Source organism: Aspergillus fischeri, genomic scaffold (genome assembly GCF_000149645.3).
Source record: "Aspergillus fischeri NRRL 181 1099437636261 genomic scaffold, whole genome shotgun sequence".
NCBI classification, from domain to species: domain Eukaryota; kingdom Fungi; phylum Ascomycota; class Eurotiomycetes; order Eurotiales; family Aspergillaceae; genus Aspergillus; species Aspergillus fischeri.
In genome coordinates, this window is record NW_001509765.1 from 240,918 (window position 1) to 265,044 (window position 24,127).

General features: G+C 49.7%; 8 protein-coding genes across 8 annotated transcripts; 4 read left to right on the top strand and 4 right to left on the bottom strand.

Annotated features, from left to right (window-relative positions):
- Positions 1-2,857: 2,857 nt before the first annotated feature.
- NFIA_029170 (uncharacterized protein) lies at positions 2,858-4,173 on the bottom strand (the record flags this gene model as incomplete). Its single annotated transcript, XM_001262381.1, has 3 exons — positions 2,858-3,080; positions 3,130-3,646; positions 3,762-4,173. The coding sequence occupies 3 exons, from the start codon at positions 4,171-4,173 to the stop codon at positions 2,858-2,860; spliced, it is 1,152 nt and encodes a 383-aa protein (XP_001262382.1).
- A 1,627-nt stretch (positions 4,174-5,800) lies between these two features.
- On the top strand, positions 5,801-7,099 carry lap1 (putative aminopeptidase; the record flags this gene model as incomplete). The annotated part of the gene is made up of 3 exons (XM_001262382.1): positions 5,801-5,986; positions 6,053-6,799; positions 6,866-7,099. 3 exons carry the CDS (start codon positions 5,801-5,803, stop codon positions 7,097-7,099), a joined length of 1,167 nt encoding a protein of 388 aa, XP_001262383.1.
- Positions 7,100-8,026: 927 nt separating this feature from the next.
- On the top strand, positions 8,027-9,100 carry NFIA_029190 (inositol monophosphatase family protein; the record flags this gene model as incomplete). Its single annotated transcript, XM_001262383.1, has 1 exon — positions 8,027-9,100. The coding sequence occupies one exon, from the start codon at positions 8,027-8,029 to the stop codon at positions 9,098-9,100; it is 1,074 nt and encodes a 357-aa protein (XP_001262384.1).
- Positions 9,101-10,189: 1,089 nt separating this feature from the next.
- On the top strand, positions 10,190-11,270 carry NFIA_029200 (DUF1774 domain-containing protein; the record flags this gene model as incomplete). Its single annotated transcript, XM_001262384.1, has 4 exons — positions 10,190-10,199; positions 10,294-10,507; positions 10,572-11,011; positions 11,065-11,270. The coding sequence occupies 4 exons, from the start codon at positions 10,190-10,192 to the stop codon at positions 11,268-11,270; spliced, it is 870 nt and encodes a 289-aa protein (XP_001262385.1).
- A 1,305-nt stretch (positions 11,271-12,575) lies between these two features.
- On the top strand, positions 12,576-16,378 carry chsB (chitin synthase class II; the record flags this gene model as incomplete). Its single annotated transcript, XM_001262385.1, has 5 exons — positions 12,576-12,814; positions 13,205-14,964; positions 15,022-15,206; positions 15,254-15,420; positions 15,475-16,378. The coding sequence occupies 5 exons, from the start codon at positions 12,576-12,578 to the stop codon at positions 16,376-16,378; spliced, it is 3,255 nt and encodes a 1,084-aa protein (XP_001262386.1).
- A 253-nt stretch (positions 16,379-16,631) lies between these two features.
- Positions 16,632-18,607, bottom strand: NFIA_029220 (putative glutamyl-tRNA(Gln) amidotransferase subunit A; the record flags this gene model as incomplete). The annotated part of the gene is made up of 7 exons (XM_001262386.1): positions 16,632-17,177; positions 17,234-17,357; positions 17,419-17,840; positions 17,891-17,990; positions 18,038-18,111; positions 18,170-18,268; positions 18,329-18,607. 7 exons carry the CDS (start codon positions 18,605-18,607, stop codon positions 16,632-16,634), a joined length of 1,644 nt encoding a protein of 547 aa, XP_001262387.1.
- An 899-nt stretch (positions 18,608-19,506) lies between these two features.
- Positions 19,507-20,949, bottom strand: NFIA_029230 (putative di-, tri-valent inorganic cation transporter; the record flags this gene model as incomplete). Its single annotated transcript, XM_001262387.1, has 8 exons — positions 19,507-19,731; positions 19,788-19,867; positions 19,919-20,138; positions 20,215-20,402; positions 20,466-20,613; positions 20,671-20,715; positions 20,762-20,811; positions 20,868-20,949. The coding sequence occupies 8 exons, from the start codon at positions 20,947-20,949 to the stop codon at positions 19,507-19,509; spliced, it is 1,038 nt and encodes a 345-aa protein (XP_001262388.1).
- Positions 20,950-21,600: 651 nt separating this feature from the next.
- Positions 21,601-23,491, bottom strand: NFIA_029240 (DUF4246 domain-containing protein; the record flags this gene model as incomplete). The annotated part of the gene is made up of 4 exons (XM_001262388.1): positions 21,601-22,200; positions 22,248-23,207; positions 23,256-23,334; positions 23,382-23,491. The coding sequence occupies 4 exons, from the start codon at positions 23,489-23,491 to the stop codon at positions 21,601-21,603; spliced, it is 1,749 nt and encodes a 582-aa protein (XP_001262389.1).
- Between the last annotated feature and the right edge of the window lie 636 nt (positions 23,492-24,127).

The following is a 24,127-nucleotide window of genomic DNA, read 5'->3' on the forward strand; positions in this document are numbered from 1 at the left end:
TCGATGAAGCCGAAGGTTATTGCGATGGGGCTATTCTACAGCTACCTCTTACTGTGAGTACCTAATAAAAGCATCATCAGCCCAAGAAATTAACGACATCATCGCTAGAAGCAGCCTGACAAGGAATAAGACCTCTACATCCGAGGAATGAGGCCTCGAAACATCCTCTCAACTTTTATTCGCGCCTTACTTTCAGTCACTGCAACCATTTCGTTCTGGAAGCGACCATAAAAGAGGTGTGAGCGCTCAAGCTGACCAGCAGATGCTGGACCCTCTCCCAATAGGAAGATGATAACCGAAGATTAAGCCGATAAAGGCCGTTGTCAAGTGCCCTAATTCCTTGCAAATCAATGCAAATACAATATTCTCCGACCAGCCAAGCAGCGCGTGAACCAGGAGGATGGAAGCGGGCCAACTCGGAAACCGATTTTACATCCCACGCCTCGGAGAGTTGCCTGATTCGAATCCTAGTACAACGTGGTAAGGTTTGTTTGATTGGGAGAGAATCTTTACCACTGTGGTTGAGCGACATGTCACATGCTCAGTGAAAATCTCTACATTCGTCACTTCTCTTCAACCTCTTTTCATCTTCATCGACAGATTTCTAATTAGCAGTGCCGTCTAACGATCATGGCGCCAGGACACTAAGGCTCTTCTTTACCATGGAACTGACTGGGGGCCTTCGGATCGGACCGAAATTAGACAGTATGAGAGTACTCCGTACGACGGTCAACGCTCTCGTTCTTCAGAACACGGACCAAGTCTTCTAATGCCCCAAAAAGAAATGTCAACTGGAAGCGTTCATTGGATCGTGATCTTGGAAACTCCTAGAGTCTACGGCTGATCGCTCATAACTCCGATACCGGTATTTCTCCTCGTAGAAGGTGTGGCTTGCGAGTCAGCCTAAACTCATGCAGTGTGTTACTTGTAACTTGTGTATCATCCCATAGCCCCGAGCACGGAGCACTCGTTTGGCGGAGCAAACTACGGAGTGTGGGCGCTGATCTCCACTATTGACGGAGTCTGCAAAACCACTATCTGATGGATCTTGCCTTGGGTCCTTTCAGGGACAATATCAATTGGCTAGCAGCCAAGAATTACTCCATGGGAGGGATCATCACGATGATAAACCATACTAAGATACAAGAAGTTGTGCCAATAATGGTCCATTGACTGTATGCGTAAGATGCACTGATATTTCCCAAGGCACCTATGCATCCTTAGATCGGCCCATCACCATCCCACTGCCACCTGGCAGTCTTTGTGGCTTATGCCACGGTACAGAGTGCTGGTGCGCCGAACTACAGTAGGAATTTGGTCAACATCCAAAGTACATACATCGTATCTATTTACATCATATCGTGCCATCTCGTTCGCCAGCTAGACTTCAAACTGAGTACTCCGTAAATTAACGACGGGTCAAATTGGAGCCCAGATCCACGAAACCTTGCAACTGTTTTCTGTTTCTGGTAAAGCCTTCCTGGTGGAAGGTATACAATCGTTACACAGGACTCATTCCATGCCGACTCAATTCAATTCGATGGGATAATCCCTCAAGAGCGCTAGATATTCATAATCCCTGGAAAAGGATAAGTACATCCCAGATCCACTCTGTAAACTGCTCGACACACCGACAGCCGGCCTCGCGGCATTCAATGACCCACAAAACACAAAAAAACCGCACCATGACCACATACCATGCCAATGATGCCATCCATGATGAAACAGAAGAGAAAAGGAAGCAAGAGAGAAAACGCAAATCCCCCACACTAGTACCTCTCTAGGCATTCATCAGGTCATCAAACATACCGTGGGCTTGGAGCAAGGAGCAGTCCCGTCGATCTGATCGACGCAAATAGAGTTGTTGAGTCATGCGGAGTCATGTAGATATGCCATCATCAATTAGGATTGCTCGAGTGGTTTGTGCCATGGATGTCGGTAATGTCTGCACGAGTGTTGCTGAAGGTATCACCATGTTGATCTGTCTACTTACAAATTGCAGTCCATAACTTGTTTGTACGCTGAATAGTACGTCAGTCAGGCATGAGACTGCATCAGAGATCGTACAGCAAGGGGGTGTCCATGATTCTAGTGTTGATCTACCAGTTGCTCGCTCTCCGCAGTTACAGGAACTATCTGGCCCTGTGAGCTTCGTTGAATGCTGCCTAGTCAGTGCAGACAGGAGAGGTCTGCGACTGTGCATTTTCTAGCCCAAAGTCTGTAAGTGCAAAGAAATTAAATGGGATCTTCGAATGATAAGAAAGGGATGCCTTGCACGGCGGAGCTTCTGCAGAAATCTCCAAGTCTAAGACAGTTAAAATGACAGCAGCAATACGTCGCACGGACTTTGAGTATTCGAAAAGACGGTCAAGCTGAAGGGGCAGACAGATGACGATGCTTGCGTCGAGCATGATTCCGGTAAGCAGGCGGACATTGCAGCCATGCATGTTCATTAAGTCATGGAATATTCTGCTTGCTTCTTTGTCAAGGGAAACAGGATTGTGGTGAGCGTGTGGTAGGCGACAAAGTATCGCAATATTATCGCAATATACGTATGATCCAGACGGCCTAGAGAGCAGTCGAGGAAATTATTCCCGTCTGGTTCCTGCGACACGATAAGGGCCAGGCTATATTCAATCAGTTTACTGACTCTATGACTGATAACATCGTGAATGTGTAACATGGTATCGTGCACAGCTGACCAATCCGGGGAACCGTGTGTCTTACACAGACGTTCTATCTTACATCGGACTCACCGAAGTTTGTATATGAGTGTCAAAGGCAGCGTTTCACCAAGCCTCTAATCTAACCCATCTAAACCATATAACGATAGACATGAAATAAAATTCACCTACGCTCAGATCTGAGCCCAGAGTGGCTTCGGAAGGTCATCACCAGGCTTCATCATAACCCCTTGTTGGGAATTTGATGGGACAGACACCTGAGTCGTGAGCCCAGGTCGACTACCTGGCGCCGGCATATGAAACCCAACATAGGCCTCACGGCGGGCAGGTTTCCCCACCGTGATAGACCATGTATGCAGGCCGTAGTAACTCGCAATGGAATGAACGAGCCAGCGACTGACGAAGATAAGTATAGACCCAGCGGAAGATGGCATTCGAAACTTACCCAAAGCCAGCGGCCCGGTCATCAACCAGGCTCTCGAACACCATCTTCTCACCATCTCGCTCATTATGTTGGCTTAAATTCGCGCGCAGTTCTCGCAACCTTGTCTTGTGCTCAGGCGAGTCATGCATCTGTCCATTGCGCCCCACAAAGACAACTTCATCCTCAGATTCGTCCTCGGACGATGATGGTGCATCTTCCAAGCCTTCTTTTCGCAGCATCAGCTGCTTCTCGCTCCATGTCTGGATAAACTGTCTAATATCCTCTTCCAAATCCTGGAGCATCCCGCGAGCAGCACGTGCATGCTTCAATCTCATGCGAAGTTCCTTGGGAACGCGATGCTTCTCATGCCTCGTACCTTTAGGAGTCTGCTTAGAAGACGTCCGATCGAGTTGAGCATATTTCACGTCCCAGAGAGGTGCCAGATAGTAAGGCATGGGATCATGTCGCGGGTATGTCGGCTGTACCGCCCAGTCACTGGGCGCAGGAGGTTCAACCCAAGGGTTATGCAAGAGACGATCTTTGAGAGAAAATTCAATCAGCAATGACGCAAAATGAGGGGCGACGCGTCGCACTCTTTGGGGGAAAGGGATGCCTCGAATATCATGGCATCCACGTCATAAGCCAAGACATACCGTTCTCCCAACGTTGTCTGCGCCGACTTCCGTCCTTTCCTTTGAGGAGCGCTTCCCGTCTCTTCAGACTATCGCGACGGATAGGTTCTCGACGTCTGAATGAAACCGAGGCAACCGGTTGCGTCTCGGACTCACGAGTCACAAGCTTGACTCTGGGTACGGCTCCCGTATGCATCACAGGGACCGGGTCGTCCAGAGGAATAGATAGAGGAACCGAGGAGCCGCGCAGAGGGGAATCACGCGTCGAAATGAACTCGACATTTCTGTCGCTCGCCGATACCGACTCTGAGAGAGTCAAATTCCGCAGGGATGTAGCCGCCTGCTCCGACCAAGCTGAGATTGCTCGAGTCTGCTGCGGTGTCAGGCGTCCTTGTGAGTTGGCCTGGGATGGCAGTGTTGGATGGATGGCCATGCTGGAAGACGCGAGCGGGCTATCGATGGGTTCGGATGGATGGAGCCTATTGAGAGTGGCAAGACACCGGTCAGGGACAGAATGTATAGAACGCTTCGAGTCTGCTCAATGAATGACCTCTGGATCAACTGAGGAGAGAGGACGAGAGTCGAGTAGGAATGAGGAAACACGAAAGGAGCGGGGGATGGGGATGAAGAGCGATAAGGAACGTGAAGGCAGATAACCAGTTGTCGCGTCCGAAGCCGAAAATCGCGGGTCGTTACCGAAAGAGGAGTGGTACAAAACTTTTCTCGCCATTGAAAAAGGCCTCGGGTTGACTCACAATGGGGCACGGGTTACAGAAACACCCGTGATTGGTGCTTGGCTATACATGCCCTAGCCCTGATTACCGCTTCCAGCATCTGCGATCTGTGATGCTGGCTGCAGGTACCTCTCTACATCATCATCTCGTCGATCATGTTAATTCGAATACGAATCGAGTCATGCCAGTCTGATTCGGAACCATGGCGAGTAATGGTCATGTTTCGGTTTAAAGATAAGCTGTGGCGGCCCGAGTTGAATTTCATATCGTAATATATTCTGAGCATAGCTAAATATCCCGGTTTCACACGATGCTATGGTCGAAGGCTTAGAGGTTTCTCTTGCTCTTTCAGTATGTCTACTATCGCTATCTTACTGACTGTATCGTAGGTAATTTAGTGGTCGAGCCACCTGGACAATTGAGTTATGAGTAACATGTCCCAAAGTCGACCCTCATCCTCTCGTCAAAGCGGGCCAGGCTCATATCCATGCGGGGAAGTTTGTCAGCCTTGTCGCCTGAGGCATGTTGATCTGCGAGCGGAGTGGAGATCATGACTGACACGGTCGCATTCTCCAGTGAGTCACGAACGCTGCATGATTGAAGACTTGAAGCAATATACTCCCTGGTAGATAATGAGTCTATGGTGATTTGACACGAGCACAATGAGTGATCACCTCAGATGTCAATATCAGTCAAGACCCACAAATAGACAGAGGGCAAAAGAGCCCTTGGATCAAGGGACAGACATTATACAAGCCACAGGACTGACGGAGAGGTCAAACCATCCCCTCACGGAACCGGACTTGCTTGTTGGCCGTTGCTACCCTATTTTACTAAGGCAGTTTGCTACCTCTTAAGACTGAGGAGGTGTTGATTTAGGTTAAAATAATCTTACAATAATAACTAACCACCTAGGTCGACTTAACCAGAGTTCTGGAGATATTAAATTTAATTTAGTCCACTGCAGCGGCTAAGCTACCAACCTCGGCCCTGAAACTGCTCTATCGTTTATTATTTAAGCCAGCCGCCAGCGCTCACCTCTGGCTGGACTTGGCCAGTTGCTCGCGATAACCAGTCCATTATTATCCACCCAATCATCACGTATTCTCCGTCTATTTTGAGACAAAGGCGCTGGACCTTGCACTGCAGTCCCTTTGACTTGGAAAGGTCCTCAGCACACATCATTCAAACATCCTTCTTTCTCCTGCCTCACCAAAAGCTGTGTTTACACCGTTCGACTTCGAGGGCCACCAACATCAGTTATATCTTCTATATTGTTATCCGTCTTGTTTTATGAACTGCAGGCGATAAACCCATTGATTTACTATGAAAGTCCTCGCAGCTATTGCGCTGAGCGCAACAGCTTTCACAGGGGCTGTAGCTGCAGTGCTTACTCAAGAAGCATTCTTAAACAACCCTCGCATCCATCATGACCAGGAGAAGTACTTGATCGAACTGGCCCCTTATCGAACACGATGGGTGACTGAAGAGGAGAAATGGGCATTGAAATTGGTACCATACTTCCCCAAACCTTGAATCTCCAACTCCACGGGTGACTAACTGCACGATTGCACCAAGGATGGCGTGAATTTTATCGATATCACAGAAGAGCACAACACCGGGTTTTACCCGACTCTCCACAGCGCCAGCTATGTCAAATATCCGCCGAAGATGCAGTATGCAGAAGAAGTGGCTGCGCTTAGCAAGAATCTATCGAAAGAAAACATGAAGGCCAACCTGGAACGATTCACATCATTTCATACTCGCTATTACAAATCTCAGACGGGAATTCAATCAGCAACATGGCTGTACGACCAAGTCCAGAGAGTTGTCTCCGAGTCGGGAGCCGCTGAGTATGGTGCAACTGTTGAGCGATTCTCTCATCCATGGGGTCAGTTCAGCATTATTGCCCGAATTCCCGGCCGAACGAACAAGACTGTGGTGCTGGGCGCCCATCAGGACAGCATCAATTTGTTTCTCCCCTCAATCCTGGCTGCTCCCGGTGCTGATGACGATGGAAGTGGAACTGTCACCATTCTCGAAGCGTTGCGCGGTCTGCTGCAGTCAGACGCCATTGCCAACGGTAATGCATCCAATACTGTCGAGTTCCACTGGTACTCTGCAGAAGAAGGCGGAATGCTGGGCTCCCAGGCAATCTTCTCCAGTTACAAGCGGGATAGGCGGGAAATCAAGGCCATGCTCCAGCAAGACATGACTGGCTACATCCAGGGAGCTCTGAACGCGGGTGTCGAGGAAGCCATAGGAATTATGGTCGATTATGTCGACCAGGGCCTCACACAGTTTCTCAGGGACGTTGTTACAGCGGTAAGCCTCAGTTGTCCCGCACGGAAAGCTGTTTAGTCGACAAATGAAACTGACGAGCTGTATTAGTACTGTTCTGTGGGTTACCTGGAGACGAAGTGCGGATATGCCTGCTCCGACCACACCTCGGCCAGTAAATATGGTTATCCCGCAGCTATGGCGACAGAAGCAGAGATGGAAAATACCAATAAGAAGATACATACTACCGACGACCAGATCAAGTATCTGAGCTTCGATCATATGTTGGAGCATGCCAAGTTGACTCTTGGCTTCGCTTTCGAATTGGCATTTGCGCCGTTCTAATTCCTCTCATACTTTATTCCAGATGGAAGGAATGATTCGAGAATGCTTGTTTTACTTGGGTCACAAGGCGTTCGATGGTTTGGGTCATGGTTTGATTGGGACAACTTGCCATTCATGAGGTACTTCCTGTAGGCTGGTCACTCACAGACTTATTATACCGTTATATAAGCCTCATGGCATATCTATACACACGATGACAATGCGTCAACTTGTTTCCTATCTTTCACGAATTACCAGAATGCGAATAGAACTGTAGAAGCTAAATGTCACGTGACAATTGCGGATATCTTTGATGGGACCTTGATCGCCAACTATGATTGACTTAGAAGACAGCGGTGAGTCAAAAAGGTCCAGTCACAAGTTTCTGTTGTTTTCTCCTGCCGTGAATTTTCAGGATAGAACGTCATTTTCGATTGACTGTCCGTCCCACTGCTATGGAACAGTCCAATCGCCCACTGAGCATCGAATGAATATTTAATTCGTTTATGAGGTCATCGAGCCACCCGCTTAGTATCAAGATCACGTCCACTACAATTGCCAAGCAATTGTCTACAGCTCCTAGTGCTCCTTTCTGAGAAATCTCTGGTGTGATTCTGTCTCAATTGCCAGAGACAAGTGAAGCTCTTGAGACCCCAATTGACTGTCCTGCTTCGCTCCTTCCTGTTGGTCTAGGTCTTTTCATCCTTGATCACCTTCCTGATTTAGAGCAAAGTCAAATCGAATCACATAGGAGAAACAAGGACAACTTTCACTTTGAAACTCCATGTTTCCCCCTTGGAAGCTCAATTGTGGAAGAGGACCATATTTATCTTCGTTTTCTCTCTCTACATTGATATCATTTCTGTCATCATCATCGGCGACTTGCAGATTTGCTTCAGGTAGAATTTCGAACCGAACGACAAGCTCGGCTTGTCTGAATTCTGCATAATGGATCCCAGTTGTCCTTATTCCAAAGAACTACAACTTGCATGCCTCACGGTGCAACGGGCTGCACTATTGACGAAGAGATTGCTCGAGGCTGTCGACAAAGGATCTCTCGACAAGAGTGATTCCACGCCTGTGACCATCGCCGACTTTGCTGCTCAAGCACTTATCATTGGCGCTATCCACAAAGTCTTTCCTGAAGATGAATTTGTGGGTGAGGAGGACTCAAAGGCTCTCCGTGCAGATCCAGAACTTCTTGAGCGCACGTGGGAGCTCGCCTCTACCATTCATCTCGATGACAAGGACAGTGAAGCCCTTCTCTACGCTCCCAAATCCAAGGAGGAAATGCTTGACTTGATTGATCTTGGAGCTCGTGGCAAATGTAGCCTGGAGAGTCGTGCCTGGGTTCTGGATCCTGTCGATGGCACTGCGACTTTCATGCAGGGCCAGCAGTATGCGGTGTGCCTGGCACTGGTGGAGAATGGATGCCAGAAGGTTGGCGTGTTGGGTTGCCCGAATCTCAATCTTGCTACGGGCCGTCTTCGAGAGGATGTTGTGGATCGAGATGGCTACGGGTCTCAAGTCTTTGCAGTTGCTGGTCAAGGTGCCTGGATACGGAAGATGGGACGCGGAGGTCTGCTCGCTGCTGAGAGTATCGCTCAGAAGCCACAGATTACAGACCCGAAGGACCTCGATTTCGTGGACTGTGGGTCCGCCACATCATCTAATACCTCTTTGCATGCTCGAGTGGCATCGAAACTGGGTGCTCCGTGGCCGTACAGCACTGATCTCTGGGCTGCACAGTTGCGCTACATAGCCATCGCGGTAGGAGGCTGCAACGCTTTGATCAAGATCCCCCGTAAGGCATCTTATCGGTCTAAGATCTGGGATCATGCAGGCGGCATGTTGATTGCCGAGGAAGTCGGCGTTAAGGTCACCGATCTTGCAGGAAATCCTGTCGACTGCAGCTTGGGCCGAACCCTAGCTGAATGCTACGGGATGATCGTGGCTCCTCCCTCCATTCATGGGCGGATCGTTGAAGCCGTAAAGGAGGTCATGCAGGAACAGACCAAGTGATCGAGCCATTCGGGACAAAATGTTTTGCACTTTAGTTGACTACGTTTTGGTTTGGGTTATCGTCATAACGAGATTCTGCTCTCGCTGTGCAGGCTCACAGCGGTTAACAAGATTATCAATATCACCATTATTCAGCGCTAGAGGGTCATTGCGGCCACAGGTCTGCATCAGATAGATATGACGACGCACTGTTTAAAATTTGTCCAATGCAGCATTATTCTTCAGACTATCCTCAGAGACAGCGTTGATCGTGGTGTACTGAACTATATTCAGATAGCTTTGCAGTAGATTGTAGCGACTCAATTACTACTGTTCAAGGGTAAGCGAAATGTGCCACGCGCTGCCCTACACTCTATCTAGGCATCGTATGATATGCCCCGTACAGCGCCCGTGCTCTGATCGACCGTCTGTGGGGCCTGATCAACAGAAGTGACAGAAGGTCTACCAGGGATTAGATCGCTAGGAGTAGAAAGACTTTATGACTTTTCCTAGAGAACTTGGAATATGTAAGGGTTATTATTACTAGCACAAAAAGGTTTAAAGACTGAAAACGGACGTCTGGGTATTATGTCAATAATCTGGCAGTAGTTACCTTACCTCTCCAGTAGTTAACTGCAAGAAAAGTGGCCCTGCGCCGTGGAGTATGAGTGATGTCATCAGTTTCAGCTTCCGTCGTCACTCATCACCATCTTTTCATCGATATTTTCTTGTGGGAAAAAAGATAATAAAGGAACTCGAGATTGAAAAGAAGAATAATTTAGTATCGTCAAAACATGTCTCTCTGGTAAACTCTAGTAAATCAAACCCAGGTTGTTTAAGCACATTTGGTCGTCGTCATTAGAATCAAGAAAGTCCATGGCGAGGGAGGATCAACCTTGTTGGCTGTCCCGGAAGCATCTCGTTGGCCACTCAAGACTGTCAGGAGACCTCATGATGCGGGGGTACTCGTCTCCCTGCGCTTCGCTCTCGTAGGCTGAATCGTAATTATAAGTATCTTCGCCCTCTTGCACTTCTCTCCTGAATTCAACTTCGAATAAGAAGTAATCTTGTGCATGTATAGTCGGTCCTCTCTCACCTGAAGCAGGCACTATGGCTATTTGTAAGTGTCACCCTCGTCATCGTCCATCATCATCATTCATATCATCACACGGTCAGGTCAATATTGTCAGCTCGTTCATATACTAATGGTGTAGACAATCCGTTCGCCAGGCGCGAATCCCACGGCCGTTATGCGCTGTCGACGTATCGTGTCCTTGTTCCTCTAACATGGCTGCTCGTCGTCATATTTGGTGTCTACTACACTTTGCACTCTCCAGATGATGTCAAGCATGGTCGTAAAATCTTCAAACAGGGACACGTTCACATCACTCCCTTCAGTTTGAACACCACGATTACTGAGATTTACTGGTATGCTTACCTGGAGCAGGCAACATTGTCATACTCTACATGCTAACTACACTCCACTGTCAAGGGTTCTTCTGCTCCTCACGCAGCTCAGCTATGTTTACCATCTGTTCTCAAATGATGGCGCCATCGCCAACGCAGCTGCCAACGTCGGATCTCACTTCATCTTGAACAACCTCTTTACCCTCGCCTGGATCCTTTTGTGGACTCGCGGCCACTTCTGGGCCTCAGAAATCATGCTGGCGGCAAACTACCTCAACCAGCATGCTGCCTACTGGCGTCACCGGGCCCTGCCGACGTTCGTACATCTATCGGCAATTGCAGGCCCCTACGCCTGGACGCTGATGGCACTTTTCTGGAATGGAGCCGTCGCAGTTGGCAGCAATAGTTTCCCTGCGCGTATTGCCGCCAATATCTTCATCTGGTTGATTTTCGCCTTCGGCTCGACCCACATCATGGCAACCCAGGATGACCTCTTGGGCTACTGTCTGACTTTCTTGACTCTTGGTAAGTCTAGCCTACCTTGTATGGGAGAGACACAGAAAGCTGACTCTTTGCAGCTTTGGCCGTCAAGCAACTGGCAATCAAGGTCATTGCGCTACAATGGATCTTTGCCTTTGTCATCTTCGCTGTCTTCCTCGTCGAGTCGATTTACCTCTCTAGCACCAAGTACTCCGGTCGCGACTCGCTATTCCGTAGAATCACGGAGCCCGAGCCTACTGACCGCGAGAGAGAGCCTCTGCTCAACAGTGCCGCCAATCCTTAAAGGAGAAGGGCTGTCGCTGCCTAGCCTCTACAGGACTCCATTTGTACAATTGAATCCAATACTGAGTTATCGGATTTGACAAAGTGGATTGTTATTTTGCAGGAAATTTCACGTCAGCCCTGCCTGCTAATTGTTGATATGCACGATGTCCCACGAGTGTTTCATCTTCTCTCCCCTCTAAATTTGTTCCTCTTCCTTCCAGTCTATTACCCCTTAGTCAAAAGTCCGACAATAACCCAGCTGACTGCCTAGTGCTTATTGAACATCTGCTTGAATTATATGTCTGCTGCGTTGTCCTACGAGATTGCATACCTTAAGTACTGGTGGGGCACTTTGACAAATGCGTCCACGGATGTCGAAGTTTTTATCTTACGTCTAGTCTACAGTATCTCTCGATCCTTCGGCTCATCTAGTTTAGCCTTAATTTATGCTGAGTTGACCGATCTCTTGCCCCGCGAAAGTGGGTTATCAATAGTGGTTGCGGGTGCGTCACCACCTAGCTACGAACTATAAACATCAGGTCAGTAGCTCGGGCATCATCCCACCTTTCCGAAGGATGTGATCATTAGAAATAGGTTATGAGAATCAAGCACTCTTTCCTTGATGTCCTCAAGGTAAAACAAATGAATTTAATCATCGCCTCCCTCCTAATCGATGTCTGGGAACATGCAAGGCACAAGGAACGGGATTTGCGTCGCCCCGCCGGTTGTCAGCTCCAGCCCGCCCGGTTGCCCTGGAGACAATCCATACGCAACAGAGATGCTCTCCACACTCTCGCAATTCCTTGGGACTGTCAATGTGATACCGTCCTTAGCGCTTAGGTCTGAGAGAAAAAGAGTCAATGTGCCTGTGCTCTCGCTTGGAATCCATGTTTTGTTCTTACTCTTAGTGACATTTGTCTATGGTATTGGAAGACATCAGTTTCTCAAGCACACTAGTCTATCCCTCGAACAATTGGTCTTTTGTTTGCTACTAGCTTTTCCACTTGATTACATTCTATAGCTACCGAAACCGCATTGTTTACGACGGGGTATAGCCGACCTCATTATCTCTTTTCGCAGTGAGTTACATTCCAGTGCATAAATCCTATCATCCATCCCGTCGATCGAGTAAACTGACGATTTCTTCACCATCTTACCAGGACACCGACGTGTCGATCCCATCGACGAACTTACCCTGTGTTACTATTCTGAGGCTGAGATCGTCTCGGTTTCTCGCTTCCTATAGCAAAGAAAGCTACGAGTGTCGGTCTCATCGCAAAGTGTCATGAAGGCGTAAACCAGCAGTCATCCCATCCCATCTACCATGAGCTCCAACTCATCGCGAATGTATCCACCCGCGCCAAACTACGAGGAAGAGCCACCGGCATATGGCAACTATGGAGAGACAGCATCCTTCCTCTCAGATCACGATTCTTCACCCCGTCATCAGGGGGTCACCATGCGCCTGTTACCCAATAGCACCGATGTGGATGACGATCTAAGTGTCGATGTGGAAAGGGGTGCAGGTCATCAGTATGGGATTGAGTACTCTGACAATGGATCGTAAGTAATATCCAGGATTTTCTTCTGCTACAGATCTTGTCTCCCCGGAATGTGTCATGACGACCTCCCCGCATGCCGAAGACAATACCGGTATCTGCCTGTTGCCCTTCGTCAGGTTGTTTCCTGCTTTGTATCCCTTGTTTGGACTAGAGTGCAGAGCGCTTTTGTTTGACTGAAACTGGGATTTTGCCTTCTATCTTTTGAGGAAGAGACTGCATGTTCTATTGTTCTCTGCCCTTCTTTTCCTCATTTGCTACCCTTACGTGCTACAAGTCGTGTACGCTCAATGACTGCACATGTTTGATACAAGCAGTCTACCTCGAGCGGCTCAAACTTGAGCGCCATCGATATGATTGACCCGACCCTTCCCAAAATAATTTCACCGAGAAGGCCTAGAGCTAACGTGCAATATGTGCCATATAGCGGAAATGCCAACGGAGGATACAATAGATTCTACGGCTATAATGCTGAAGAATCTCCATCACGGCCTGCTTCGAGTCTAGGAAATGTCCCATCGATCCCTCCACCAGCCGTTTCCGCGGTCGACGTGCCGCAGTATTCATCACGTCCTGCTTCTCCCCTCAGACCCTGGTCTCCAGCGCGCGCGGCGGACTGGACAAGGCCGCCCGCTCCACCGTCTGTCGCCGGCTCGCAGTACGAACGCGCAGATCTAAACGGCAGTCCAAGGCCAGGTACACCCAGCTCCAGATACGGCGGGAGCCCTAGACGCCCCTTGCCACCTGCTCCATTGTTTGCTGGCCCTGGAGCAGCAACGGGGCAAGACACAAGCATCGATATCGGAGATGGCAACGATCCTGAAGATCCGTTCGGAGGAGGAGGAAGGACGATCAACCGACACGAGCACCGTGGAAGCATCCGATCGTTCATGAGCGAATCGACCATGATCACAGATGAAAAGGACGAGATGGCGAAGATCAACCTCAATGAAGACGATGCCGCCGACGTTGACCCCAACATGCACTATGGTCCGGCTCCAGAAAAGCAAAGTCGTCGAGGAGTTCGAGAGGCCCAAATGTCTAAGAAGGAAGTCCAGCTGATCAACGGTGAACTGATCCTGGAATGTAAAATTCCCACGATTTTGCACAGTTTCTTACCTCGTCGGGATGACCGCGAGTTCACGCACATGCGCTATACAGCCGTTACTTGCGATCCAGATGACTTCACTCAGAGAGGCTATAAACTACGCCAACAGATTGGAAGTACCATGCGCGAGACCGAGTTATTCATTTGTGTGACTATGTACAATGAGGATGAAACTCACTTCACCCGCACCATGCATGGTATTATGCGAAACATCAGCCACTTCTGCTCAAGATCCAAATCGAGAACATGGGGTAAAGACGGATGGAAGAAGATTGTGGTTTGTGTTATTGCAGACGGTCGCAAGAAGGTGCATCCTAGGACTCTCAACGCACTGGCAGCAATGGGAGTCTACCAAGAAGGTATCGCCAAGAATATTGTCAACCAGAAGCAGGTCACGGCCCATGTGTACGAATACACGACTCAGGTATCTCTCGACTCAGATCTGAAGTTCAAGGGAGCAGAGAAGGGCATCATGCCCTGTCAAGTGATCTTCTGCCTCAAAGAGCACAACCAGAAAAAGTTGAATTCACACCGCTGGTTCTTCAATGCGTTTGGGCGCGCTCTACAACCAAACATTTGCATCCTTCTGGACGTTGGAACCAAACCCGAGCCCACTGCGTTATACCATCTGTGGAAGGCGTTTGACCAAGACTCGAATGTTGCCGGAGCAGCTGGTGAGATCAAGGCAGGTAAAGGCAAGAACATGATGGGCTTGTTGAATCCGCTTGTCGCAAGTCAAAACTTTGAGTATAAAATGTCCAACATTTTGGACAAACCCTTGGAATCGGTTTTTGGATATATCACTGTGCTTCCCGGTGCTCTCAGTGCGTATCGCTTCTTTGCTCTGCAAAACGATGCCGACGGCAACGGACCGCTTAATCAGTATTTCAAGGGCGAAACACTGCACGGCAAGGATGCTGATGTCTTCACGGCGAATATGTACCTGGCAGAAGATCGTATCCTGTGCTGGGAATTGGTAGCCAAGAGGGAAGAGAGATGGGTTCTGAAATTTGTCAAAAGCGCTGTCGGTGAAACTGACGTTCCAGGTGAGTGCTGCATTTGAATTGTAAGGTCAATTTGAAGCTAACCCATGGCCTCATCAGACACCATACCGGAGTTTATCTCCCAGCGAAGACGTTGGCTGAACGGTGCTTTCTTTGCTGCGGTATATTCCCTCGTCAATGTCAAACAACTTTGGAAGACCGACCACTCTGTTCCACGGAAGATCCTTCTCCAGATCGAGGCGTTCTATCAATTCTTGAACCTGCTCTTTACTTACTTTGGATTGGTATGTAATTTAGTTCCGCTTACTGAACAGGCGCTGACCATCCGCAGGCGAACTTCTACCTGGCTTTCTTTTTCATTGCAGGATCTCTATCAGACGATAGGATTGACCCATTCGGACACAACATGGGAAAATACATCTTCATTGTCCTGCGGTACGCCTGCATCTTGGTCATGTGCTTGCAATTCATCATTTCGATGGGTAATCGACCACAGGGGTGAGTGTCCCGACTATTTAGCAATGGAAAAGCGTGTTACTAACATCCCCAAAGAGCAAAGAAGCTTTACTTGTCGGGCATCATTGTCTATAGTATAATCATGGTCTACACCGCATTCTGCACTCTCTATCTAGTCGTTCTAGAGCTGATGGCGAAGGCTGGCGTGGGCAAGAAAGACCTTGCTGTCAGTGATTCGCTCTTCATCAATATTGTGGTATCCCTGCTCTCCACTGTCGGTCTCTACTTCTATTCTTCATTCCTATATTTGGATCCATGGCATATGTTCACCTCTTCGGCGCAATACTTTGCGCTGCTGCCAAGCTACATTTGCACTCTGCAGGTCTATGCGTTCTGTAACACGCACGATGTGACTTGGGGTACCAAGGGAGACAACAGCATCAACACCGACCTGGGCGCAGCACGTATCATTAACGGAACGACCGTCGAGGTGGAGATGCCCTCAGAGCAGCTTGACATCGACAGTGGCTACGACGCCGCCCTGCGCAACCTCCGTGACCGTCTCGAAGTCCCTCCACCCCCGGTGTCCGAGAACCAGCAGCAAGAAGACTATTACCGCGCCGTGCGTACATACATGGTGTCCATCTGGATGGTTGCCAATGTCATCCTCGCCATGTCCGTCTCCGAGATCTATGGCGTCGACTCGGTTGGAACAAATGTCTATCTGGGCATCATTTTGTGGTCTGTGGCTGTGTTGGCGCTGATCCGTGCCGTCGGGTCCACGACATATGCGATCTTGTTGGTGGTCCAGAAGATCGTTGAGGGCAAGACCAAGTTTGATGCAGGCAATATTGCGAATTCCAACGCTGCTACTTCGAGTTATGTGACGAGCAGATCGACGGCGCAGTATGGTGGTGGGACTAGCTTCAAGGATAAGGTGACGGAGGCTGGTTGGACCATTAAGAGGACGGCAGGAAAGGCTATGTTCTGGAGGAAGTAATGACGTCTGGTGGCTGTATTCCAAATGGTGATGCAGCACTCTACGCTATGAGATATGGGTTTCTATGTTTTTTTTTCCATGTTGGAGTTTGCTCCGCGATACCGCTTGATATGTTGAGTCTTCCAGCTCATCACTTGATTTCCATGTATGTACGTATCTGATGATTGAATGGATATAATGACAGGATGTATGGATGCTTCAATCTGTCTCGCGTAGCGATCTCTTAACTAAGTGCATTCCGCGGAAGCAAATCTCAAAGCCTACATTTGATATCTTCTACTTTCCCCTGCACGATATCCGAAATAAGGCCCGCCGCCGCAAGCGTCTCCTCATCCTTGAAACGCTTGCCTACGAGCTGCAGCCCAATCGGCGCTCCCTCATACCGCTCAGGACGATACTTGGCCCACTCACGCGCATCAACCTCGCTCCGTGGGCGATACCCACCATCCACCGGATCCAACTCCGGATCAACAACCAGGCCACTCGGGAAAACAACACCCGGGTAGTCGAGGATATTCCAGATTGCAGTGTAATTCCAGTACTGCGCTTCGCCCATCACCGCCGCGGCGCCGACGTAGACAGGGCAGAGGATGAAGTCTACGCCGCGGGATTTCATGAGGGCGTGGTACGCGTCGCGGTAGGCGTCGCGCTTGCAGTTCAGGGTCCAGTTCTCGGGGATGCTGAGCGGGGAGGCGCGGCTGTAGGCGAAGGCCCATTCTGTTAGGGGGAGGAGGGGCTCGCCGCTTTGGGAGAGGACGGTGCGTTGGCTGTTGGCGGCGTCAGGGAAGTAGAGGGATGACTTGGCTTGTTAGTTGGTAGAGGCAAGGGACGAGGGGAGAATGAGGAGGGACGCACGATAATCTCCCAGCCGTGGTCGTGGTGGTAGGGTTCCCAGTCTACGACTTTTAGGCCGGCTGCGAGAAGCATTTCTTTGGCGTGGTGCAGGGCTCGGGTGACCGGGGGATGGGGGCGAACGCACCTGTGCATGCGGTTAGTACTGTTGTCTAAGGGGAGAATAGTGGTTAGAGTTTAGGGAATACCCATCATCCCACATGATGCCAACCGTCATATTTTTGGTGGCTTTTACGCGCCTCCAGGGTAACGGGACTAGGGATGTTTCTGTCTCCCATGGCTCCTGGTCGATGACGGCTCGTTGGAAGAGATTTAGATCTTCGACACGTTGGCTTGCCAGCGGTCCGGCGGTGCCGTGGATGGACTCCTGTCCTGAGCCGGGGACTTTGATTCCTGTCGCAGGCATTCGGAGAGCGGTGGGACGGAACCCATATGCACCGCAGAAGCCGGCAGGGGCTCGGATGGATCCGCCAATGTCGGTGCCGACACCGAGAGCGGCACACTTGAAGCCCATTGAGGCGCCCTCGCCGCCTGAGGAGCCGCCGGGTGTGAGGGTGCGGTTGTGGGGGTTCCTTGTGGGACCGGTGAGATTGTTGTCGCAGCAGAGATGCTAAGATGGGTTGAGTATGCGGTCCTTGCAGGTAGACAGAGATTGCTTACCATCAATGACTGCGGCTGATTTGTTCGCACATGGAAAACGGCGCCTGCTCTCTCAAGATACTGGACAAGCAATGCGTCTTCGCTTGCAATGTCATCGACCCTGGGAGCTGTCAGCTGGCGGCTTGGGTTGTTGTACTCGAATCGTACCATGCCACAAAGCCTGCATTGCAGGTTCGACCTTTGATCTCGATATGCTCTTTGACGCTGATGGGAACGCCATGCTACAGTTGGCTCGCCGTTAGGGCCGTTTGCTCTTTCTGACATGGTAGGCCAACCTACCAAGGGCCCAACAAGCTTTCCAGTCCGCTTAAAGTGCTCGTCAAGCTCGTTAGCCCTGGAAATGGCTCTCTCCACCATGAACTCTGTAGCAAAGTTGAGCTATCAGTGTTAGCAAATCCAGATCCAGATTCAAACGTCGCTTCTGGTTGCGCAGCATACCAACTGGTGACCCAAGACAGCTCGTTTGAGAAACGCAATGACTACTTCCTCGGCACTCAGTAGGCCCGCTCCCATACCAGCTACAAGCGCGGTAGCAGACATCTCGGTAATAGAGACTTCTTTATCACTGAGGACGCCGCTCTTTCGAGGAAAGTCCTCGACATTTTTCTGGTGCGCCGGAGGCAGTCTGTGTGCGGGAAGGATCCATTGCTTGGGAACTGAGTTCAGAAGTACGTCTTTAGCACGGCGTGCTCGAATCTCCCAATTCTGTACAGACATGATGTATTAGCCGATTGATATGACGACAGTGTACCCTTTATAGACGGACAAGCAAGAAGTTAAAGTTAGATCATGGGGGACGTGAGAGGAGCATATCTTATACCGCTCTTCGAAGGCGCTACCGTGTATCAGTCCCCTGGACACAGTCCCTAGCAGACACCTAGAAGTCGTTCACGCCAGAACTCCTTGCATCTCGGAATCGGAATGCGGTGACAAATTCCAATCAGGACACATTATCCTTCCCCGCGCCTCCGAGGGAGATAACCATAGATGTTGTTGGAGATACGCCATGGTGGAGATTGGAGAAGCTCCTATCTGCCGAGCGGCTGTTGATTCGAGAGAACCATCAAGCTTTCCCCTCATGGGATTCGTACCATTGGTCCTTTCTTTCAAGCATATCCGCGTGTGGTCATGGGGTCTTCGGCCACCCAGGGCGTATCAGTTTCCTCTTTCATCCATTACAGGTATGGTTATAAGATAGACTTGGCCATTCTGGGCCAAACGAAAAACCAATAGAAAGCATGGGCAACGACTTTGTCCTCCTTCAGGCAGCTGCTAGGCTGAGGATCGTGCAGATTGACATATCTACCGGGCCAGAGAAGAGCATTTCAGTTGCATGGCGGAATCATTCCGCCAGACATGCGGAGAAGGTGGAGAACGAAGATCCAAGCTCGGATCACTACTTTGATCGCATTACTGGAACATTGACGATGGAGAGGGTAGTGAGGAGAGTAATGGCAACTAAGCAGTCTGGTTGTTGCAGAAGAGAAATGGGCTTGTCAGGTGACAAAGAGCATCCCACAGTCCATCTCATCCCTGACATGATTTAGGCTTACAAGGATCCGCTGGGCCTATCCATTCTATGCCCCAACACGACATTTTATTGCCTTCTTCGCTCCTCAAATTCTGTCTACCACTGCCAGTGACAATTCCTGTGAACGCAGCATCTGCCGAAGAGCAACCGATTGAATGCCATACTTCTGACAACACTCGTTGACCATGCTGGTCAGCTTGGTAAATCCTGGGACATGTTGATCGGTGACGAGCACTCCAATGACGGCTAAGGACTTGTGCTGGCTGATATGCCACACATTGATTTCATGAATCGACAGCACTCCCTGAATCTATGCAAGTCACTGTCAGAGCGGAGATGACATCGGAGTAATACAACATCACTTACCTTTTCCAGGTCACTTCTTAGGTCATTGAGATCAATGCCAGATGGTGCACATCCCAAGAGAATTGATCCGGTCTTCCGCACTGAAAAGCGTCAGCACCACCTAACAACTCCTCGGATGGAGGACAACATACGGAGCGGAAGAGAAGATAGTATGATTATGAAGGCGATCCATAAACTTGCTCCCGGATCAGCGTAGTATCGTCCTTCATATTCTGTGAACCAGATTACCAGTGCAGCAATCATAACGCCGAGATTGTTCACTGCATCTCCGATGACATGGAGCAAAACTCCTAGCATTCCAACATCACGGCAACTGGATCCTGTCCTCTTGGGCGGAAGCCTTATACTGCCCTGCATCGAAGATTTAGCTGAGCTTATGCAAATCCCAGAAATGGTGGGAATAAGGGCAAATCTTTGGTATCCGTACCTCGTCATCGGTTCTTATGGACGAGTCTGTCGACGCATCTAACGCGTGTCGATGGGCATGGGAACTCTCCTCTAATGCTTTGACATTAGCAACGAGACTGCGCATCCAGAAAGACAAGCCTGCCGTGAAGAATAACAGCACTGAGGATATTGAGACCCAAGCCAACGCATCCAACAATGAACATGAGTCTGGGATTCTCGATCTCTGTAAAATATCAGTGAATCGCCTGCGCGTTGAAGGCGGGCACGAACTATGCAATGATATAAATCTCTCCACAGCCTGCAATAGAATGCTTATTCCCAGCGCAAAGAGAAGCGCTCCGTTGAAGAAAGCTCCCAGTAGTGGTGCTCGCTGCCACCCGAAGGCCAGAATCTTCGGTGGATCGTCGATCTCAGAAAGCTTTGTTTGCTGTGTCAGTGCTTCTATGCTCTGCGTTCCTCAAGGCCATTATCTCACCTTCAAGGCCAACAAGGCGACAACGAACCCAATCAGGTCAGTCAACTGAACCGTTCAGCAGATGTCACCCGGAAGATAAAGCAAAGCGTACATAGTGAAAGGCATCTGCCACCAGAGCCAGCGAATGAGTGTACAAGCCAACTGCTGATATCAGCTTTGAATCCCAGGATTCGTTAATCTGCACAGAGGACAAATACTTGAGATTTCAGTCAAGAAGAAACATGATGATATCCCGATCACCATGATCAAGCGCTGTGAGCGCGATATCCCCAGAGCCATCTTCGGAAGTATTGCTCCAACACTGCTCAGATCGAAGTATTGAAGAAAGGAGTCGTATGCTAATAAGGGGAAGACTAAAGAGACGGCAAACCCTTCTCACATCCTTCCTCGCCTGCGTCTTGTGTAACTTTTCATGCCTCGGGTATCTGCAGAGTTGTGCAGAGAGTGTCGCCGTTCATGACTGAGGCCTCGTGATAGTGTGCGACTTTATCCGGCCGGAATTCAGAGGAGAACTAGTATGCTAAATATTCCTTCCACAGCAGGAGAACATGCAGCTCTGCTAGGTCTTGTTTACTTGTTGCTCCTAAGTATTGTCTAGTCAACGGCAGAACATGCAGCTCTGCTCAGTATTAAAGACTAATCAATTGCAATGAGCATAACCATGATCGCCTTGTATCCTACAAAAGGACTTAAGCGGCCTTCATCTACTAAGCTGGCTAACCCTTTCTGCCAGTTCCCGTGTCTCGAAACCTGCCAAATGTTTCTATCCGGGAAATGGGGTCGTTCCGTTCATACAAGGCTAGAGTCTGGGATAGGAGAGCTTCCGGCCTACAAAAGAGTGCATAGTAGATGATATGGAGGCGATTGCTGAAGCAACTATTATTTGATATGGTATAATCGACGAGAATGAACAGATACATGCAAAACCGGTCAATGCTCGCACAAGTTAAACTCTCCCATTTCAAAGTCCCGGTTCTGTTCCTGCGCCTTGTTGGAGCGCTCCTCCATCAATTCCTTGCGGTACTGCTTTGCCTCCTCCAAAGTTATTGGCGTAGCTTCGAGACCCTCATTGACCATATTCTGCAACTCAGCCGGGAGTCTCTCACTCAGCAATTTCCCGACAACCTCCTGCCGTTCCTTCCACCAGTCCTCCTGCTGAGGTGGCACATTCGCCGAAGAAATAATCGAGAGATGGGGGTCCACGAGGAAGAAAGCGAGGATCTTGCGATGGCCTGGCTTGGTCCGATCTGCCAGCGCAAACGGCGACACCTGGTGCTGCAGGCTGTTTGGGAAGGTGAGCAAGCGTCCTTGACGAGTGTCCACGCTGCCTAGGACTTGAGTGACATTGCCCTCGTTCCAAGCCGCCTCATTATCCAAGCCAAAGATTACCTGGAGGAATTCGTGTCGCGATTGGTCATAGGAGATATATGAGACTTCTTCTGTATCCGCCCGTTGCCGGAACGCGAGTCTGCTGTCGGTGATGTTCTGACTGTCGTAGTAGTAGATGGCTGACGCGCAGATATGCTCATTCTATGTAGGTTAGTTTGAGCTCCAGCCATCCCGGCAAAGAAACATACCAGTTGTCCCTCGACGTGCCACGATCCGCCTTCGTACTCGGGCTTCTCCGGTGTCAGCTCGATGTTGGCCAGCTTGACGATCACTTGCAATCCTCTCTCGGCAAAGTCCTTGTGCAGGTTGATCTGGTTCTTGGCCTCGATTACACGGGGAGCGAACTCGCCCGGTTCCGGGCGTCGGATGGGCTCTCGCTTTTGCCATTCGTCATATCGTTGACAGTATTCGTCACTATACTCGTCTTCCTTGTTTGCTGGCTGCGGCTCCGGCTCGGGATGCTCGTCATATTGGACTTCATCGTAGGGGATTCGCTTGTACTTATCCCGGACGAGGGTCAAGGTCGTGTTCCACAGCGGGATGGTCTGAGTCAAGATCTTCTCAATGACTTGGTACAGCTGGCGATGCTTGTTCGGATGCAGGTTATTGATATACGACGCAATGCGACATTCGCCATTGTCAGTGAAATGCACGTCACAGGGAAGCCACTGGAATTTGCGGCTGTAGGGTCGATGAACACTTCGCCAGTCGCGGTCGACAGTAGCAGTAGCTTCCTCTTCTGGAGGAACTGCAAGTATCTTGCCCTCTCCGACATGATTCAAAAAGTCCTCGAGACCAATCAGTTTCCTATGGAGAATGCGCGTCCGGCCGTAGATGACAGGGAACAGCGACGGATGGACCAGGTCAACCACCTTGTCGTCCGATCCAGGATGGTAGTCTTTGAGCCCTTCAGGCACATCCTCCAGGGGCTGAACAGCATCTCTCAGCGCCTGTCGCAAGTCTTCACAAATGGCAATATCAGATTTGACCACGCCAGCATCGAATGCGACGACGTGCTTGGTGTCCTGGAAGACCTTGGCTTTCCACTGCGCCTCCTTGATGGTCCAGTTCATCATATTGGGAGTGATATCCTCTCCACTGTCCATAATTTCCTTGCGCCATTTGGCAGTAATTTCTTCATCAAAGACCTTCATGTAATGTCAGTCATGCTCATTCAGGGAAGAAAGCAAACACACCTTTTTCTCCCAGTCCAGCTTGTCGGTAATGGAGTTGAGCGCTCGCATCATCAATATCTCCCGATGGGTAGTCAAGCGCCTGCATCTTAGCTTCAGAACAATTAATCGTGTTGATGAGCAACCTACTCAGCGAGACTAGTCTCCAGCGCATTAGGGAACATCTCAGGAGCTCCCGGGCTCCAATTCAAGGGGATGGAGTAACCCGGTAAGTCGAAGCGCGTTTTTCCAGACTCCATTGTCATTGAGCGCAATTGTATGCGAGGAAGTGGCCTGAGAATCTTCAGTACCGAGAAGACTCTGTTCATATTATGTGTGATGATATTTATACGGAGAGTATCAGAGATCGGCGCGCGTTGCGGGTTTAGGCAACCGGCTGCTGCCTCGGAATTCAGGCGGGGAAGTTGGCAAATACGAGATACTCCCTCAAGAGGTACCAGTCAAGACAAAAGTGCTGGTCAACTGGTTGATTCTATGTGAAGTCATGAACGTGCTGAAGCGTATGGACGACTCGCTCAGGGGCTGGCATGGCTCTAACGTATGATCTCTGTCGCAACTAGCATTTACTCGGCGCACAAGAGCTACCCCTATGAGAATGCCCAAGTAGATTAATCAAGGGAACGAAGGACCATTGTTCTTATACCTCTCATCGACAATGCGAAGCGCGAACCATTGATCCAAATCAGAGATCTCGACTCCATAGTCAGTAGTAATGTGCTGCTCATCGTCCAGCTCAAATCAGCAACCTTACCCGTTTCACTTCACACATTACGATTCACCGTCTCCTGTACATTCGTATCTCTCAATACCAGAGCTAAGCATTGCTCTCCGCAATTCTATTTACGAAAACCCTGTCTAACTGCCGTAATCAGGCC